At 38.7% G+C, this 20,328-nt stretch overlaps 1 protein-coding gene across 1 annotated transcript in view; it reads right to left on the bottom strand.

Annotated features, from left to right (window-relative positions):
- FREM1 (FRAS1 related extracellular matrix 1) overlaps positions 1-20,328 on the bottom strand; it is a 56,570-nt gene that overhangs the window by 16,314 nt on the left and 19,928 nt on the right. Inside the window, 11 exon segments of the mRNA XM_077171818.1 lie at positions 1,001-1,145; positions 1,594-1,795; positions 2,832-3,294; positions 8,412-8,676; positions 9,401-9,596; positions 10,871-11,012; positions 13,356-13,500; positions 15,088-15,316; positions 16,088-16,284; positions 17,271-17,456; positions 18,660-18,857. Coding sequence (XP_077027933.1) covers positions 1,001-1,145; positions 1,594-1,795; positions 2,832-3,294; positions 8,412-8,676; positions 9,401-9,596; positions 10,871-11,012; positions 13,356-13,500; positions 15,088-15,316; positions 16,088-16,284; positions 17,271-17,456; positions 18,660-18,857 — 2,368 coding nt within the window.

The following is a 20,328-nucleotide window of genomic DNA, read 5'->3' as shown; positions in this document are numbered from 1 at the left end:
AGTGGCATCACATAATTGTGATTTTTCATCTGCAAGCCAGCACAGAGCAGCTGGGCTGTCCATGCTCAGATGTGTTTGTGTATGGGGACATCTTTTGGCACAGCACATAACTGCCTAAATGCTGCCTCCAGCTCAGCTCAGTCCCTGTCTTCTCTCCAGTGTGCAGGGAAGTGCTCTGCCCCTGGGTACAGCTCTCTGCTTCTCTTTCTTCACCATGAGTCCTGGTTTGTGAGTGGCCGTTTTAGCCCAGAAAAAGCATATTGGGTTTTCTGTTTTTTTTTTTTTTTCAATTTTTTTCTGATTAAATAAGCTGGTTGAACACTTAGCCCTATTTTCAGGAATAAAAAGAAGCATTGCCTCTACTGGAGAGCTACTTGCACTTCTGGCTTTTATCATCAAAGCCCAATTCAGATGATATTCTAATTTCTCTACATGAGGCTTATGCTATGTCACAAGGAGATATTGGATGGTATGCCTAGTACATGCAGTGGATGACAAAGGTGCTGTGTGCTCTCCACCTTCTCTCAGTTTTCTTTTGCAGAAATATGTCACTCATAGCTTTGTCATTTGAGAGCATCTCGTCCACTGTAATCTCAAGCTTGTGAAAAATGCACTGCCATCAGCTAAGGGCAAGAGTGACCTGCAGCTGCAGGACCATGTTCATGAAGCTGTAGTCCCATCCTTCAGCATGCAGCATCTCAGATATCCAAATGCCCAACACCACTAAATGCATTATGTTTCCTGGTGAAGCCCTGAATGCCCTTGAGAACTGTGACACAGTCTAACCTGCAGCTCAACCCTTGTTGAGCTTCAAGAAGGCTTCAAGAAGGCTTCACCTTCTTGAGGGGAAGAAATCTTCTCTACTCTTACAAAAGCAATGGCAGGTTGACTTGTAGCTATGTCCATGTCTTCATGGCTTCAAGCCCAGCACCTGTGCATTTACCCCAAGGGGTGGCAAGCACTGTGCAGCACAGCCCATGTCACCAAGGAGTGGAGCTACCTTTGGGGTGCTGCAGAGTTTCCACTGGCATCTGTCACTTGAAACTCCAAGTTGTCTGAATTCACTTCTCGTGATTTGTTGATGACATAAAGTATGATTTTGCTGTTTAAATCCTTTTGGCTAAATCCTTCCTGAATGAATCCACCTAGGAAAGACAAGTTGTATGCAGGTGAACCAAAAGCCTGCTAATAAGAACCATGTAGATTATATAGACTCTTTTCAACTTTTCTTTTAGTTGAGAATCTGAACTTTGAGAAATGCAGGTTTACAGCTAAACAGCAATATCTGTTCATTATAAGCCCCTGCCAATTTCTTTATGTGTAACCTGTTTATCAAAAGGCCAAGCTCAATATTAATCTTTTTTCTTGATAGAAATAAAAAGGTTTCTCAACAGCTATTAAAAATTATCTGAACCTCTTTGAGGATTCATAACAAACTTAAGACTCAGGTTTCATTGTAAAAGTTTTGTTATTGCAGTCAAACTTTGCCCAAAGTTTGCTAAGAAATTTTGATTCTATCAAGCAAACATTAACAAGGTAGGGTTTGAAGTCTGGTCTGGTATGGCCCAAAATAGAGATTATAAAAGAAATCACCTGTTGTTATATTTTCCAGGTAGCCATAATGAGGACCTCGCAAAATCTTAAAAATTATTTTGTCATCTTCTGTATTGGGGTCAGATGCCCTCAGGGACCTGGCAGTAATATAGATCCCATAATTGCCATTCTTCAGCAGTTCCACATCAGAAAAACAATGGAGATGAGTAATTTTTGGTGCCATTTTGTCCAAATGATCCACCTAAATCAAAGTTAGACATTCATTTTATAACATCAGGATATTCTCTGTCCTGCTTTTGCTAAAAGAGCAGTAGCCAGATCAGGGTGGCAATAGCTTTGGCTCACAGTCTGCTGCAGACCCCTGAGTTCTAGTCAAGTTGTACTTCACATGAAAAGTTTCCAGGTCCAGATTACCCATCCCTTGCCATATGTAGCAGGGTATAGTACACTCTGGGGAGTGAAACAAATTCTATATACCTCTGCTCTGATGTCCCACATTCTCCATAGTCCTTTTTTATGCAATTTTCTTCACAGCAAAAGATAACTGCAACAAAGTTCTCTTTCACAAATTCTGGTGAACCTTCTAGCAGTCCACAATGGTTGTTGCTGTTCCCATATATCACCCTCTGCTGAAATAGTATTCCTCACTGGTTGTATAACTTGAAACTTTGTCATCAGGAAATATTAATAGTCTCTTCATTAGTATCAGGGTTTTGAAACACAGAATTCTGACATGCAGTGCAACCAGACATGCTTTGTGTACTGAACCATGCCACATAAATAGATAGATACAAAAATTCATAGCAAACAAATCTGAGCCTATTACAAAGTTTGAAGGACTTGAAAACACAGGAAACGGGAAGTGAACAGAAATATTCTAGCAAAGAAAGAAGAATCAGAGCATCTTACACAGAGAGGACAGATCAGAGAGGACAGGATATCTAGGTGGGGAAGCAAAGTGGCTGTAATTCAGGATTCCTGTGACATCAGGAGATCAATCATACTCACACCCCCATATGTGCAAATCACAGGATCAGGCACCAAGTGGGAAAGCAGAGCAGCAGAAAGTTCTATCCTTCCCATAGTGGAGATTCCTATGTAAAAATTTTAGCATGCAAGTATTAAGTATTTACTTGCTTATCTTTGTGCATTTTGGGAAGTAGTTAGTTCCCCAGGTTAATTATTTGTGGAACACAGGAAGAAAATATACAAGCTGCACAGTTAAATCAGAGACTGCAGCAAGTACCAGCTGTCATCAAAACTGCTACATTCTTGGCTTTATCATACTATTTATCTCTCTTAAGTAGGTCTGTGGTCACACTTGCCTGAATGGTGAATGTCACCGGCTCGCTCTGCACCTTCCCATTCACGATGAAGCCTTGGTTAGTCCTATCCGAGGCAACAAATGTAAATCTGTCAGTCTGGGAATTCCCACCTCGGTGCTTGTATGCAATATCCCTGTTGTCCACATCTTGCTGTGTGAAATTGCACTGCAGTAGCACAGTCCCATTATAATAGAGATGACCATACTGGGGGAGCTGAGCCAAGAGGAAGGTAAGGTTTTCTTTTGCAGTATCTGGGTCTGAAAGCTGCAGTACATCAGGAGTAAGAAGTGCCATAGCTCCTTCAGTTAATCGTAACCCCATGTTCCTAGATAGAGTGGGCAAAGCCTGGTCAGCTGCCTCCAAGGCAATCTTGAATGTCCCATGCTTAGTCCTCAGTCCATTGCTGATGATGAATCTGGCAAAGAGAGGCAAGGCAGTCTTCAGCATCTGTTCTTGATTCAGCATGTACTGAAATGAAATGATAATGCAGACCTTTACTACAGGACTTGCCTATGTTGATACTGCAAAAGTAGAAGAGCTGGGTGGAGCACAAACCCAGACACTAAGTGGAGTGGATGTAAAACATAAACACATGAAAGCAGACAGCCAGGTATATGATAGGAGTTACAATGCACTGGCAGGGATTGAGCAGATGCCGGAGGAAAGGCCTTGAACATCAACAGTCATAGCAGAGCTGATCTCAGCTTCTAGCTGAGATACAGGTGGAACAGATCTAAAAGGAAAGGCTGCCGGGGGGGGCTTATTGTAGCTTCTGGTGTACATATTTTACACATCCTTAAAATGTATCTTCCCTTGGTTACCTGGCAGTAGCACCTACAGCTTACAGAAAGACATATGTTAAGTGCATGACCAGCCAGGTTTGGTTTAGTTTGGGTTTCTTTCTGTTCACTGTTACAAATCTTTTCTACCCAATGCCCCCAAAGCTATCTGAAAAACCAAACTGGAGAAAGATTCAGCCTTATCTCACTTCATGGGTTTGTTTAGAATCTAACTCAATCTTTAAATTTTCGTCTATTTAGTAGAATATGATTTATGTTTCTTTACAGAAGTCAAGTAAAGTTTCACTGAAATGCTAAGATATTGGGCAGAACTGTACAAGTTGATAGGATAATGTTAATAACATGGATATCCATAGCATAAATTTATCAAATGGTCATATCTGTACAGCTCTTCTTCCATGCTGGGAATTTCTATCAATAGCCACATAATTTCTTGTAGTTTTCTCTCAAGTAGTGATGTCAAGTAGTGATGTTTCTTTAGATACACTAAAGATTTGATTATTCACTACAGATAGTTTTCCTTTCAAAACTAAGAGAAAGATGCCCAAGGCTGTAGGGAAAATCTGTTGGAAGCTCTGCTGTTTTTGACTGGGGTATAGTTAATTTTCTTCATAGTCATTTGTATGGAGCTATGGTTTTGATTTGTGCTAAATATAGTTAAATAGTGTTGATAATATAAGGATGATTTGGTTACTCCTGAGCAGTGCTCATACAGCATCAAGGCTTTTTCTGCCTCTTACACTGCACAGCCAGTGATTGGGCTGGGAGTGCATAAGGAGTTGGGAGGGGGCACAGGCAGGACAGCTGACCCCAGCTGACCCAAAGGATATCCCAGAAAATCTGGTGGCATGCTCAGTGTATAGAGCTGGGGGAAGAAGAGGGAGGGAGGGAGGGAGGGAGGGAGGGAGGAGGAGACGTCTGGAATGGTGACCTTTGTCTTCCCAAGTCATTCTGTGCATGATGGAACTCTGCTTTCCTGGGGATGGCTGAACACCTGCCTGCCCACAGGAAGCAGTGAATGAATTCTTTGTTTTGCTTTGCTTGTGTGCACAGCTTTCAATTTACCTATTAAACTGTCTGTATTCAAACCCATGAGTTTTTTCACTTTCACCTTTCCAATTCTCTCCGCAGTGCTACAAGGTGGAGAGGGAGCAAGCAGCTGCCTGGTGCTTAGTTGCCGGCTGCAGTTAAACCCTGACAGAAGCCTACCAGCTGGGTATGGGCTTTTGCCATACGTGTGACAGCATGGTCTGCAGAAATTTATTACTAAATTTAGTTGTGGAGAAAAACAAGGAGAAAACCAATCTTTTAGCCTTTAAAATTTATCTTTGATTTCACAGGCAAGATCATTATTTATGTATTTTCTTCTGAAAAGAATTACATGGAACATTTTCATGCCTGTAACAAAAACTTTTGAGGGTAAATTAAACTAAAAATTGCTCTGAAAATGTTTCACGATTCTTCATGTCCCATCAACTTATAGCATGTATGAGTTACCTTTCTACATAAATTTCAGTGGTCATGCTGCACAGTACATGCAAAAAAATTTCGTAAGGTGGTTTTTCACACAGGTTGGTTCTGCCTGAGTCAGAGCAGAGTCTAGTGTACAAAGAAACTTGTCTCTACTAGAAAGGGACAGTTGTTTCAGAAAGTATGAGGGCCAGTCTAGCTGGCTGCTTTCCATGTAACACTCTTCTACCATACTTAAGTGAAATGGGGAGTGGCTGACATTGAGTGGGTTATCTGTTTCCCACTGGTCTCTTGACTGCAGACCTTGAAGATGTACTTTCAAAATTACAGGGTCAACACCTAGTGTATTGCTGCGTGACTTGAATGGGAGTGACTTTCAGTAGGTCATGGAGCAGCTTACTGTGTCACAGAGACTGTCCATCTAAAATTCCTCATTGCCTTCACCAATACTGGATGATTAGAGCTTGATCACTTGTAAACTGGCACTGTGCCATAAAACAGATGGGAATGAGCATAGGCAGACCAGGGACTATGTAGCAGTCTGAAATATGTTTACTGAGGATGGTATTCCCAGCTGGGAACCCAGAGACATCTGCCTACACTAACCAAATGCTATTGTGCCAATGGTAAAAGGGTCGCGCTATTTGTAAACTATCTGAAATCAAATACAGAACTAAAATAATGATGATAAATACTGTGTTAGGACAAAAAGGGTAAAGCACCTTCAGTCAAAACCTTAACCTTCTCTCAAAACGCCTGGAGCATTGCAGCAGAAATGAATTTTTTTTCGTTCTTTTGATGGTGTAAAAAATGTTTGGATGATGTCTCAAACAGTATTTAGTGAAAGACTTAGATAATTCAGTTAATTAATCTGAATATTCATCCAGCCTTCTCTAGAATGCCAGATAGGAACAAAGCTTCTGCATGGATACATCAGACTGAAATTTACCATGAATTTCATTCACTGCTCAGTTTCACAGGTGATGAAACTGCCTGTGTCCAAGATGTCCTTCTGCACTTTGGGAGATTTTGGTTATTTGTTTATTTCTAGTTTATCTCTGCTTTGTAATTTCCTCAGGAATGGAGAGCAGCCAATATTCTCACTCTGATAAAATTTAGGATACAATTCTCAGGCAAAGTTTGGAGGACATGTTGCATGGTTTGATTTCACAACTACCAACATTTCTTGCTTTCTGCAGTTTGATGGCAGTAGAGTTGGCTACAGGACCTACCATCTGTCATGGCATTTAAAGGATAAAAATGGAATCATAAATAGTGCCAACTCATTACAAAATCGAGCCAGCATGTCAAAATGGAGGACATTAGCATGTTCTTTTAGCATTCTGCTGCCAGCATCTGATGTCAGGTTGCTAATCACTTGAAGTCATCTGTCCAAACAAGCACTGCCAAATCTTTCTTCCAGCCAACAGCACCAAACAATACAGGTAAATTTATGTCTGAAGGAAGCACTTTAGTGGGAAGTAAAAATCTGGTCAGTTAATTCCTCTTCCTCCCACAATTACCCATATAATTAATTCCTTGTTGAAATAATAATACTGTTCTGCCAGAATATTTATATTTGTACACAAAACCAAATTATTTTCCAAATTATAACATCAAGGAATCTAATTATTGGGATTAAAATAGTTATCAAATATCAATATTTATTAAAGCATCATAACCTCACTTTAATAAGACTGACTTTCTGGTTTGTTTCTTAGCCATTGGCCTAAACAGAAAACATTAGGTTTATCCACACTTGCAATTTGCCTAGAATTGTTTGATCCGTTTTTAATAGTGTGATATGGGAGTCATACTAACACAAGCCACTATACTACACTGCCCAAACTAGGGCTTGCATTACTGTAACCTTACTTGAATAATCTAATTCTAGTTTTGGTGAACATGTTTCAGAATTAAGAAACATAAAACCAGGGAATATTTGCTCACTTTTTCTGTAGTGAGCACAAATGAATCAGACAAATCTCCTAACTAGAATTTCCACCATGCTGAATGCAGTGGAAGGGATGGTTAAAAATGTTTAATCTGAGGAAAGTTTCAGAATTACTTTTGGGTTAACTCTGGACAATGCTACCTTACCCAGTATCATAGGGATATTTATTTGATGTCTCCATGCACCACTTGCTTGACTTGCCTGCAAAAAAGTTCTCAAACTGGATGATGCAACATGTTCTTGTACTTCATCATGCCTCACAGAAAAAGTCATTCAAATCAGAAGTCTATTCTAGGAGAATGTAGTCTTTTCTGAATTTCAGCTCTTAGGAGTCAATTCTTTAATTTTTAGTATGAAAATGAAAAATAATAATCTCTTAATTTTGAATTTTACAATAAGTCTATCTTCTGTCAAAGCTGTTTGCAGAGAAAACTACCAATATTAGCAAAAAGTAAGCATTCTTCTTTTAGAAACATTTTCTTTATTTTTGAGCTTTTTCTTTTCCCTGTTTTTGGCCTTTTTTACTAAACTGTCCACAGAACATCTGCTCTTTATCTGATGATAATTCATTCTACTTTATAACCAAGAGAGGTTCATTTAAGAACAAAATGAATGCACCTAGTCTAAACTGTTCTAAGTGGAAAATTTCAGAAATAGGTGAAAATAACTATCATTAGGCTACTGAACTGGGCCTATAGGTAGCCTGTGCCATAAACCTATGGATTTACCTCAAAATTTCAAGAGTCTACATGAAGTTCCATGTCAAAATAGCATGCCAATGGTAGTGTCAAAATAGATTAAGTGCACTGGTTTTCATTATATTCCAGAATACTTAGGGATTCAAAAAGCCATCATCAAATTAATATGATAAATTATAACCTCACAGATAAGAAAGCTTTTATTTAATACCTGAATGGACCACCTTTACCACATCCAGCTGTAGCAAGAAACCAAAGGAACATTCCACCAAGTATGTTCTCAATCCTTCTCTCTCGCTCAAATCTTAACAGCTGTGTATGTCCGGGTACTATAATAATGTTGAAGCTGGTATTGAGTAAATGTGTCTCTGATTATGTTTTCAGAGTCAATGAGAAAATTCATTTATTACCAAAGCATTCCCAACTATATTTATTGCAGTAGAAATAGATGTGCTATATAAACATTGGGAATTCACATAGAGCCTCCAGCTCTTTTAATAAATTCTTTTGGGGGGTTTTGGGTGGTTTTTTTGGGGTTGCGTAGTGCAGGTTTTTAAATACCTCAAAAATTCAAGGGGAAGAGCTTGGGGGGTGGGGTACTACCCCTTACCTGAATGTATCTTCACGAACAACTGCCTTGGCTTTGTGAACATAGCAGACAATCTGTCGTGCTACATCCATTTGACTGAAGCTCGTAATGGGAATGCCAGGATAGCTGACATACTCTATTTGTCCATACTGGGGTGGGGAGGTTATCACATAAAGGAGCTCCTCTGGCCTGTCAGTACCATCCAATGCAAGGAGGACATCAGTTGTAATGTAGCTGTGATCTCCTTTTGGCACTCTAAGGAGTTTTGTAAAAACAGCAATGTCTCCTGCAGAATAGACAAAACAACACTAAAATAGTCATGTTGAACTGGACGATCTCTTCTGCATTGTTTAGCCACAGGAAAGCCATGACTGGTAGAAAAACTAAAAGACTTTAAGACTATAGAGAAATTCAGCATGGAAGGGACTTCAGGATATCTTTGTTCAACCTTCTGCTCAAAGCAGGGTCAGCCATGAGATCAGCCATTGCCACAATGCTTGGGGCTTTATCCTCTTGGAACCTGAAAACTATTATCCTTTTGAGGCCAAGGATGAAGAGAGCACAGCCTCTTTTGACACGTCTTCCAATCTTAGCATTGTCAGGTAAACCTTTTTGTTTCTAATAGAGAGGAAATAAAAAAAGAGAGACCGGAAGGCTGTAGAATAACCTGGAAGAGAGAGCTGTTTCTGAACAGTCTTTTGCCTACTTTTTATATTCTTGCCATTTTTCTGTGCTGCTTTACTCAGACATAAAGCTAGTTTCAGAAAGATATGTTTAGCTCTATTTGCAAAGCAGCTGGTAGTCCTGGGAGGCGAGGTGCAACACATTGTATTCACCAGAGCCTTTTCAAATCCCAGGACCTGGCCAACAGTGAAATCCAAGCAGTTAAATTTACAGGATCTGCAGGAACACTGGCCAGAGCCTATCTAAGGAAAGGATCAAGACACATACTCAAATATCTTGGTTTCAGAAACAGGCACTGTAAAACATCAAGTTTAGTGGATCTTTACCCTTTTCCAAGTCCTTGATATTTATGTAGAAGTCCACAGCTGGGGATCTGTTGTACCCATCCCAGAGGTAAAATGTGAAGCTGTCTTTTTTCTTGGACCCCACAGTTCCTGTGTGGACATATCTCACAAGGTTCATATCCAGCTCTTCCTGAGTGCACTTCATTCCAGTTAGGAGAGTAACCCACCCTTGTCCTACCTAGAAAACATAAGCATCCTTCATTAACTGATAATCACCCATGCATCCTTCTCAGTTAATTGTGTTTCTTTGTAGTTATATAGGCTGTTAGTGACAGCTACCTGGCTTTCCTTCTATAGACTTTTTGCTCATAGTATGTTTTGAAGGGCAGCAAAAAACTGGAGTTTTTTTCCAGGAGATATAAGGCTGGAGAAGATACAATGATCATTAATAATATAGAGTTAAATGGAGTTTAGCCACTTTTACTCTAGGAAATCATTTTATGCACACTTCTCAGTCAGACACCAAGATGAAAATTAAATAGTTCCTGACCCAGCTTATGTTTTCTATTTCTTAATTTCACAAATCTGCTCTTGATCCTATCTGAAATCATAGCTAAAACAGCATGAGAAATAGCTTCAGGGAGTGTGGAAGTTTTAAGCCCCAGAGGTCCTCAGCTGCAAAAAGAAAAATACCAAAAAACCAACCAACCAACCAACCAACCAACCAACCAACCAACCAACCAACCAAAAAAACAACCAAACAAAAAAACAAAACAAAAAACCCAAAAAATAAAACCAAAACAAAACAAAAAAACAAAAAAAAAAAAAAAACCCCGACTTACTCCATAAAATTCACATATTGACATTGAGATCCAGCATCAAAATGCTTTCCAAGTTCACAAGATTTAGAAGCAGAATTTTATTTCTATCACATATGCACACTATTTAAAAGAAGCATTTTTTTCAATCTTTGTTCCTTTTTCTTATTTTAGGTCAACAGATGATCATCTTGCCTTCCATTTCTAATCTTACTTTTTGTGATTTCTCTTGACACATCCTTTCTATCATCTTCCATTTCCCTTCTTTCCCCCTGTGCTTTTCTTCTAGTTGGTGGGGTATTACTCACTCTTTAACATGCAACTCCTTCCATGCTTTCTGAACCCTGAAGTAACTGAAGTAAGAGTTGGTTTTTTTAACCAGAGACTTTCCCCCATTCCCCCCAGCTTGATTTTCCCCCTTTGTGGGATTATTATCCCAGAATCTCTCTCAATTTTCACCTCAGATGGTCTGCCATGTTTTTTACCTTCCATCTTCTCCTGTTCAGGATCTGGGTTTTATTGCCAAAGCCTCTGGGAAGCATCATTGTTGTTGCCCCTTCAACAATTAAACAGGCCAAGCTGTCTACTTCAGAATATGACAGGCATTTGGGAGAAAAGGAAAATGAACTTCATTTTGCGCTAAAAAGAGAGAGTTCTTTGCATGCCTGCTTTTTGTTGAAGCACAAAGACTAACCTTGAGCTGAAGCTGACCATTTTCTGGAAGTCTTTCAAATAAGTAGTAAATTCTCTCCCTGGGGGTATCTTTATCTTCTGCTGACAGAACAGCGCTAGAAATTATATGAGTTTCACCTATGTTCACCTCTATATCGTTCTTCCTGAAAAAATTAAAAGTCATGTATTAATGCAATAAAGGAACCTTTTCAACATGTAATTTCTCTGCCAGAAATATGGATTAACCAAATCCATATTTGAGAGAAATGACAATTTCAGAGAAAATAGAAGAAGGGTGCCTATTTCAGTTCAAAAGAGTAAAAAAATCAAGCAGTGCAGACAAGCTTCTCCTTACAATGGTAAGAAACAACAAAGATACCTAAAACACTGATTTAACATATCTCTTATTCCTCTGTACCCTATTCTGCTCACCTTCATACAATTTATAGGAATAAGACTATGTAAACCAGTAGATTGCATTATTACTGTCAATATAGAGCACAGCAATAGTGGCTCTAATGGACTGGTTGCTTATTTAGGAAATGACTGTCTTTCAAACAACTAGTCTTCAAGGCTCACCTTTATCTGTAGGAGACACAACCATATCTAACTGGCTTCTTCTCTGTACTCCTTCTAGCACCCACATCTCATTTTGGGAAGAAGCTCTCAAGAGGAATGTGTGAAGGCTTTACATTCCCCAAGGGTACTCTCTGCTACAGGATGCAATCCAAGAGGTGACAGATTGAGGTTTTGGCAATCACTCTGAATAGGAGGCACTGTTTGCCAGCCAAAAACATCCCATCACAGGTTCTTCAGTCTGTTGACCATAACTAATGGAGATGAGAGCTGAAAATCCCTGGGGTGGACAGTGCCCGAAGATCAAAAGGTTAAGGAAAGCTTTCAAGTACTGCCCAATATTCAGCTGTAAAACTGCACTAGTATAAGGAACTCTGTACCCTATAGTGAACATGTAGTGACTTAATGTGGCAGCTAAATCACCTCAGTGTCAAACTGAACATTTTCTTAAAGCACTACTGCTTGAATACTGGCCACACATCTCATCTAAGTGGAGGGGTAACAGCTATTCCTTTTTATAAAGGAATAGCTATTTTGGGAATAAATTTTTCAAACTGTGAAATTGTTCACCACAGGAATGGCAAGTGGTGAGACCTAATATTGCCAGACAAGGAAGCAACAGTTTCTGGATCTAGCTGGGCAAAGCTAAAAACACTTGACTTCTTGAACTTCATCATCTTCTTTCACTGAGAGGGGGTGGAAAATGTCCTATCAACAAGCTATAGCATGTGAGGACCAAATAGGTAATTATCAATAATTATCTGTATATGATATATGCATACATAAATTATACTCTTTATTCTAACTGAAAATTCTCAAATGTTAGTATTATGTGGTTATTGAAAATCTTTTAACTAAGAAACTGGCATTTGTTATTGCAGGAAGCTCTACCTGGTAAAAAAATAATAATCACTCTGATCTGAAAGTAGGCCAAATACCCTGACGGATCAGAAATTCCCTCCTTAGTGGCAGTTGTGAGTCTGAAATGCAAACTTTAGAGTTTCAGAGCTATTCCCACAAAAACTTTGGACCCTTAGCTTCCTGTTTGTCAGTCTGGGGCTGGAAAACAGTCACAAGTATGGAGGTCCTGATGCTCTGTGACAGCTGGAGAACCCAAGGGATATGGAGGTCCTGATGCTCTGTCTGTCATCAGTTGGAGAATCCAAGGGATAAACTCCTTTTTAAAATGCCCGGGAGGTTTGATCTCTTGCAGCCAGCTGCCTATCTATAAGTGGTCTGTCAGGTAATTTCTTATCATGTCTAATTCATTTATGACTCCTAGCTTTGAAGCGTAAGGGAAGTTAGTGTGTACTTTTGCAGCAGTTGAATTATGGCAGAGAAAAGTTTTAGAATATAAAAGAAGAGAATTATAATCGGTAAGCCCTTCTCCTGCTTCAGCCTTGTGGATCCTCCCGTTCCAAAATCCAGAGCTGATTTCAGAGGGGTATTTTAGGCAGGCCTTTGTCTTAGGGAAGAGAAAAGCAGTATCACGGTGGTCAGTGTTCAGCAGAGGTACAACAGCTGGCAAACACCTTGAAGCAACTCATGAAAGAAACAACCAAAATTTTTCCCCCCACACTTTTATTTTTCCTCTATTTGTTTAATGTAGAGCAACACTAAGCAACACTAAAGCTCTCTTTTCAGTAAAAATTTTTTTGTTAAACAGGCTGATAGAAAGAGACCTATATAGAAACATTTTTATTGACATTATTCTGTTGCTTGTTATGGCTCCCTCTTTGCATCAGACACCAGATATTGTTTAATGGTAAACATGCTGGGATGGAAAAAATCCAACTGGTGGTTGGCTTTGATTATCTTAAAGGCCTTTTCTAACCTTAACAATGGCATGATTCTATGATTTGGTGTTTTGTTCTCTTTTCCATCATTTTGTCTAAACATCCCACTGTCAGGAACAGAAACATGTGACTTACTTGCTCAGTGCTGGTTTCTCATCATTAACTGGAATGATGTTTACTGAAATAGTTCTGAGGACTTTATGTTTTCCATCTGATAGCTGAATTTTAAAACTGTCAGTGAGATTTTCAGAGTTGTCATGCATGTACATCAGTTTCATTCCTATGCGAGGCAGGAAGGGGGAAAATAAGAGAAAAAGAGAGGGAGAGGGACAATGGGTGAAATAAATGGAAAGAACAACTTAATCTGACTCCTGCAAAACCCCTCGCATAATTTCACTCTGCTTCAATCACCTTTTTTCCATCTCCTCTCCCCATATGCTAGGGTAACAACAAACTTGCCTTAGCTATCAGAAGATGAGTTTGATTAACATTGCTGATCAGTGATCTAGCAACATACTATTGACTCAAGGTCACCAGCCTGACCTAAGTAAGGAGTGACTGTCCAAAAAAGGAGTCTCTGTCAATCTGAAAAAGGTACATTTCTTCTCCTCTCCTTATTCCAAATCACTTTGATGGGAACTATAGAGAGGATGAAATTGTCAGGCAACACTTTCCTGTGCTTTAAATAATTCTCAGAGAACTTTGAAGAAGCCTTTGGAAGGACAGCTGGCTTTGTATCTATGACCATGGACAATCAGATGTTCTAGGCTAAAGATGCCTCAATCACCATTGTGGATACCAGGAAAAAGCCAAAAAAGAAAGTCAAAACCAAGACTTGGGAAGGCAGAAGAATTTGGAGTGGACCCCTGATATTTCTGGAGGTTCGTATTAGACAGACAGAGAGACAAAAAATCTTTCCTCTGTTTTTGAGGGCTGAACTGAAATTTGAGTAACAGTATTGAATTCATGCTCCTCTTTATAGTGATAGATTCCATGTTTTACTAAATAGCCACAGTCAGGAGGGATCCACCATATTCCTTGCACTGTTAAATACACTTTTTCATTACATGTACTTGAAACAGATTTACTGCTTTAAAGCAGGCTGACTGCTCGTGCTAAGCTGTGGAGTCCCAATTTGTATGTTTATTGCTAGACATATGGTATATATATAGCCTTTCAATGTCTAAAGAAGGTTTATAGGAGAGATAGAGAGACTTATTACCAATGCCTGTAGAGACCTAACAAGGGGCAGGAGTAGGTTTAGGTTGGACATAAGGACAAAATGTTCTACAGTGAGAGTAGTGAGACACTGGAACAGTTTGTCCAGAGAGGTTGTGGAACACCAGAAGTGTTCAAGGTCAGGTTGAATGTGGCTTTAGGCAACTTGATCCAGTGCAATTTGTGCCTGCCCATGGCAGGGGAGGTGGACTAGTTGACCCCTAAAGGTCCCTGGCAACCTAAAATGCTTTACAATTCTGTGATCATTTGAAGAAACATCATGATCAGTTAATGTGTTTTTAAATCAATCTTGCTGTCTCTCTATTCTAGATACTGTAAAACTTTTACAAATCTATTTGATGATGTTAAATTATGTTACATTATTCCTTTTATTTCTTTTCAGAATAGATGATTTTCCTACTCATTTTACTATCCTTTTCGATACAGAGGTGTCTCAGGATGATTTTATAGACAGTTCCTAAAATCAATAGATCAGGATAGCATTAAATATGGACAACTTCCATTCCTAAACATTGTCTTGAAAATAAACATAAGGCAAGCGAATAAATAAATGATGAAGATTTCTTTGGTGTGCCACTTGCCTCATGAAAATAATGAAAGACCATTGTAAGAAGAATGCTGCACCTACCATTCCTCAGTAGTTCCATGGAAAAGTCATGAACAAGCAACCCATGGCTGTGGTGGTCATGGTTAATTAACTCTTTGTAGTGCAGAACATCACTGCCGTGAACACCATTAATAAGGAACCCGTACGAGGGCATCTGCACAACCCCAAATACCAGAGGGTCTTGAGGCACATCCAGATCAACTGCATTGATAACAGACAGATCCAGCTCTTTCATCTCCCCTTCTTGAACCTGAACGTGAGAGAAAAAATATCCAATTATTTTACATAAAAAGAAATAATAGAATTCTAGTGTGGTTTCATGAGTATTTTTGTGTACAAGTGTATCTCTTGATTAATCCACCCTTACCAAGTAGATTTTTAACCAGCCACTGATTTCAACCAGTTTAAGAGACAGAGAAAGTGGTTACAGTGATGAAGAGAGAAGTTTCAATAAGGAGATCATTTTGCCCAGATTAATAGAAAATGCATTAAATCAGTGCCAAATCTAGTGCTCAGAAATGCACAAAGGAGAAAGCCTTTTAATATATAAAGGTATCTAAAAATGTGGATGCATATAGATTTATACATCCACTTTTTACTTTTCAGTAAGTTTACACTCTGTTCATGGAATTATTTATATTAATGACCGTCTACAGAGAGGGGAGAAGCTATGCCAGAAATATTTAAAAATACTCTATTAAAAATGTGAAAGCTCTTAGGAATGCAGAAGGAGATGAAAGATCTTCACTGCTTTCTAGATCACATATTTGTTTAAAGATTTGATCACTTCTTTTTATTTAAGTGCAAATTTCCAAGACCTATGCACTGCTCCTATCCCACTGAAGTTCTGTCTTATAGGTTTACATGGGATTTCACTGGGCTGTTTCCTGAAGTAGGCTGAACAACAAAAAGTAAGGGAAATATGCAGAGAAACAGGTATAAGGACAATGTTCTTATTTATATTAAAGAGTGGTTTCTGGTTAAAGTAGTTCTATGACAGGCATTTTGCTTATTTCCTTACAGTAATATTCCTGACTATGAATTCTGGAACTTCATCATTGGTTGGGCTGATTAGCACAAAAAATGGAGTCTCTGCTGAGCGATGTAGCCCATCAGTGACATAAAGTACAAATTTGTCTTCTGTTGGCTCCATTCGCATGTGCCTGGCTTGAACATAGTTTATATTCATGGCTTTCAGGTGCTTCAGCTGAAATGAACCTACAGATTTTAAAAAGAAAATGAGTTAGCACAATACTTTCATGTCTCCTAGTCTTATCCATCATCAAAAAAATTGAAACTATGTCTTTTTTCAAAGAATAAATAACTTGAATTTTTTAAGTTGTCATTTTTTGATGGTAAGAGTTACATTGCAGATGTTACTGCAGGAAACAAGCGCTTTCCCCCCCAAAAATGCATAATTTTGCTTCAGGTGGGATTCTGAAGCTTCTCACTTTTCAGTTCAGACTGCAAAACTGAGCCCACATAAAACCAACTCAAATAATAGGTAGGAAAATGTCTGAGGTCCAAGATTCCTTGATAGTGCTAGGTTAATCACTGGATTTTATGCTTTTTCCAAGCTAAATGATTCTATAATTATATTATTCTAATTACATTTTGACTGACAGACCACAAAAAGGAGAACTTAAAGACTCAGTGATTACAGGTTTCCAGCTGAAGATGCCTGGTAAAAGCTGATAGCATTACAAATCCTGTCACAATGTGTTCTGCTGAGGGTGAAACTGCCTTTCACAGTTTGAAAGTGGACAAGGTAAGTTGTCATCTAAGTCAAACACCACCTCTATCACTTCTGCAACTTTGCTTGGAAACAAATGTGGCACCCAGGCTACTGCATTTAATTGGCAGAGGTGTAGGTGAAGGGACACTGGAGTCTTTCATGGGGGACTGAAGAGAAAGGCAGGGAGAGCAGATTTGCATTTCATATCGTGACTTCTAAGATATCTCAGCTGGATGCATAAAACAAGTGTTACCTTGTTTGCTTCAAGGGCCGATTCTTCACATTTGCTTTGGTCTCCCTTTGAACTCCTTCACAAAGTCCCACTGCTCTTCATTTGTCAGCACCTGCATTCCTCATAAGTCTGTATGAATGCCCACACCTGCATCTGCACCACCAGAGCCCACTGCAGAGCTTTCCACACACCCTCCAGATCTAATCTGCTTGATTATCCTAAATTGTTAAGACTTACCTATGCTTATTCCAATGTTGCTCTTCTCAAACCCAGGAGAAGGCAGTATGTTTTCAATGTAACCAAACTGGGGAGGAGAAACCAGCACGAACTCTAAGTCATCTGCAGTGGTGTCAGGGTCAGTGGCAAACAAATGTTTGGTAGTAAGGGCTGCTGAGGAGCCCTCCTCCACCACAAAGCTTGCACCTGTGCACAAAAAACATGTTAAGCATTATTGGTCATGAGCTGATTTTACTGTTGTTTTTAATAAGAATGGAAATAATAACAAAGGGAGGAAATACAACAAATACTGAATTACTGAGGGGTTTTGTTTTAATGTTTTCTTCTCTGCTTTCACTGACATCTCTGCTTTTGCCATCACAGAAGCAGAGAAGAAGAGGATCATGAAATTTTTTTACTGGTTAAGTTATTAGCTAAGGTTTATGTACTGCTCAAGAACAGTTGTTACCTCTGTTTGTCAGAGCATTAATTACATGAGTGCTGTTAAGAATTGCTCGTAATGAACAATTTTTCATGCATCACTGCTTAATTTCCCTGCTGGGACAATGCTTCATTTCCAGAACATTACTTGGGTGAGCGCCTGCAAATTACAAAACTACTCATACATATGCTTAAATAGTCTCTGAGATACATAACATATACCTGATATTTACAAACAAATGACATTGAAAGACAGAAGCATAGAGAAAACATACTTTTAATATGTACACCACAGACAACACTAAAAAGCCCAGGAAATTGATGGAAATTTCACATAATGGGCTGCAGTTGGACTAGATGTACATTATGAACTCTATTTCCATTGTAACTGAATTTCTTAGATTCTGAAGAGTAGTCGAGAAAATGTGGCTTCATATCTATTTATGTATAGCTTTTGTCTTTATTTGCTAGAAGAATTAAATACAATGATTCTGTCCCAAATTTCTGTTTTATGTTCTACACACAAAGGTAAATAAATATCTCTATTTATGGTTATTTATGGTTATGCTTTTGCCCTGTATAAACCTCATACTTGTTGAGCCATGAGTTCAGTTCAGGGACAAGATATAGATCACTTTTACCTAGACATAGCTTACATATGCAGGAATTAGCATGTAGACATGGTGGGGAGCAGATCTGAGTGCTCTTATCTCTAACTGCATGCTTTAAACATGCAGCTGAAGAGCAGCCAGATCATACTTGCACTGGCAGCTGGATTGGGTGTTTGCACTGTACAAGGAAATGAAAATAAAATTGACGAAAATTCTGATACAAAACTTTTGTATGCTGATCTCAACTAACTATTTCTAATGCTAAAAATCAAATAACAAAAAAAGCCACCCTGAGTCTTTAGCCATTACAGCACTGGGTAGCCCCCTTTGTACTGCTATATTGAGAGGAAGCTTTCACCGGTTACAATTGATGGAGGCTGGTTGTCCACTGGAAGCACAGTGATGTTAAGGTCATAGACAGGAAAGGGATCATCACGTGAAACTGGGGGGGAAGGAAGTCCATCATAACAGCAGTCTTCCACATCTAGGCCAGCCTCGCCATCAGAGACAATCAAGGTTAGGATCTCAATGCAAGGAGTCAGGCCAATCTCACCACCTGGGAAAAAATATTTAGAAGAAATTATTTGCCAAAACTTCCTGAAGACTAATTTTTATCCTGCAAGGACAGTCTTCAATATCAAGTCAGAAGAAAAAGAAAGCAGCAGCAAAATTACTGGAATTCTTAATTCTGACTGGTGGGGTGCTGCTTGGTTAGAGATTTGGTTTGTTGTTAATAATTAATTTTAACCAGCTCACTTCTATCATATAATAAGAGGGTGTAGAAAAGAGGCTTAGTATTTTTATAGTAATTATAATGTTATAATTGTAATGTTATGATATTATGTTATATTGTAATAACATGGCTAATAGTCCTCAAGATTCTGTTCTTTGTGCACTAATGTATGTACAAAATTTATATTGTGTGGGAAAAGTGTTTTTTCTGCACTTCTTCTCAAGGAATGTAGGAAAATCTTTCTTTTATGTATGTTTTCCTCTATGACAAATGGTAATATCCATGCTCTTTCAAAAGAAAAAATTTAATACAGCAAGTAATGCATGTATTCCTATGTGCTTCTTATCCTTACAAAATAGACTATAACAAGGGCTGTACTTTATTGCTGTACTTTATTACTGTACTGTATATTATGCCTATATGCAATCACATTTAAAGTGTGCACTGGTACAGCACTGGGGAACTGCCACCCCTTGCAAGAAGCATCTGTGGGCTCAGAGCATTCCAGCTGCCAGCACTTCTGGCAGCCTGTGTCTTGCATTGCTGCAAGATATCATTAATAAGCAGCCTGCAAAGGAAAGTGACTCCCAGACTTCTCTTGTGATACCTGCTGACAGCACATTTAATGTTAGAAATTTGGAAATGAAAACCACAAACACTACACCCTTGGTAGTACAACTTCATTGCCCCTGCAAAATATTGTCATTGAAACACAGTATGTGATGTCTTTAGAATGCAGAAGAAAAGTTTGTTGTTGGTGGCTACAATTAAGTACTTCCTTTTCAAATACCAGCTGCTCATTTTTGACAGTGCCAAGCTTGAAAATACCACATCTATTCTCCATGCTAACACAGAATTACAGAATAATTAAAGAGAAAACCAGAATGTTTCAGGGGAAAAAAACCACTAAAGCTGCTATTCAGAGATGTAGAAAGGATAAATCAATCCCAATGAAAGGATAAATTTAAGTAAGAAAGGGAGTTTACCAGCCCTTGATTTCTGCCAGTAATTTTTTTTTAAAAAAGGTGCTAACAATAAAACCACAAAAAAAAGCATTTTAAACATTTTTTTGTCTTTAAGAAAGTCAGAACTTTCTTTATCTTGTGGTATGGAAAGACTATGATCTGTCCAAAGTAGATAGCCTTCTCGATTGGAGAGGCAAGGAAGAAGTAAAAATGTGGGGTTTTACTACCATAAAACATATCAAAATACTGTAGTTTGTACTCAATAATAATTTTGTCAAAAAAGCCCAAGATATTTTGTCAGCAACAGTGAAAGTAGTGAAAGTGTTCCT

This window comes from Agelaius phoeniceus, chromosome Z (genome assembly GCF_051311805.1).
Source record: "Agelaius phoeniceus isolate bAgePho1 chromosome Z, bAgePho1.hap1, whole genome shotgun sequence".
NCBI classification, from domain to species: Eukaryota; Metazoa; Chordata; class Aves; order Passeriformes; family Icteridae; genus Agelaius; species Agelaius phoeniceus.
The sequence above is the reverse complement of the archived record's forward strand: the minus strand, read 5'-3'. Positions and strand labels throughout refer to the sequence as shown.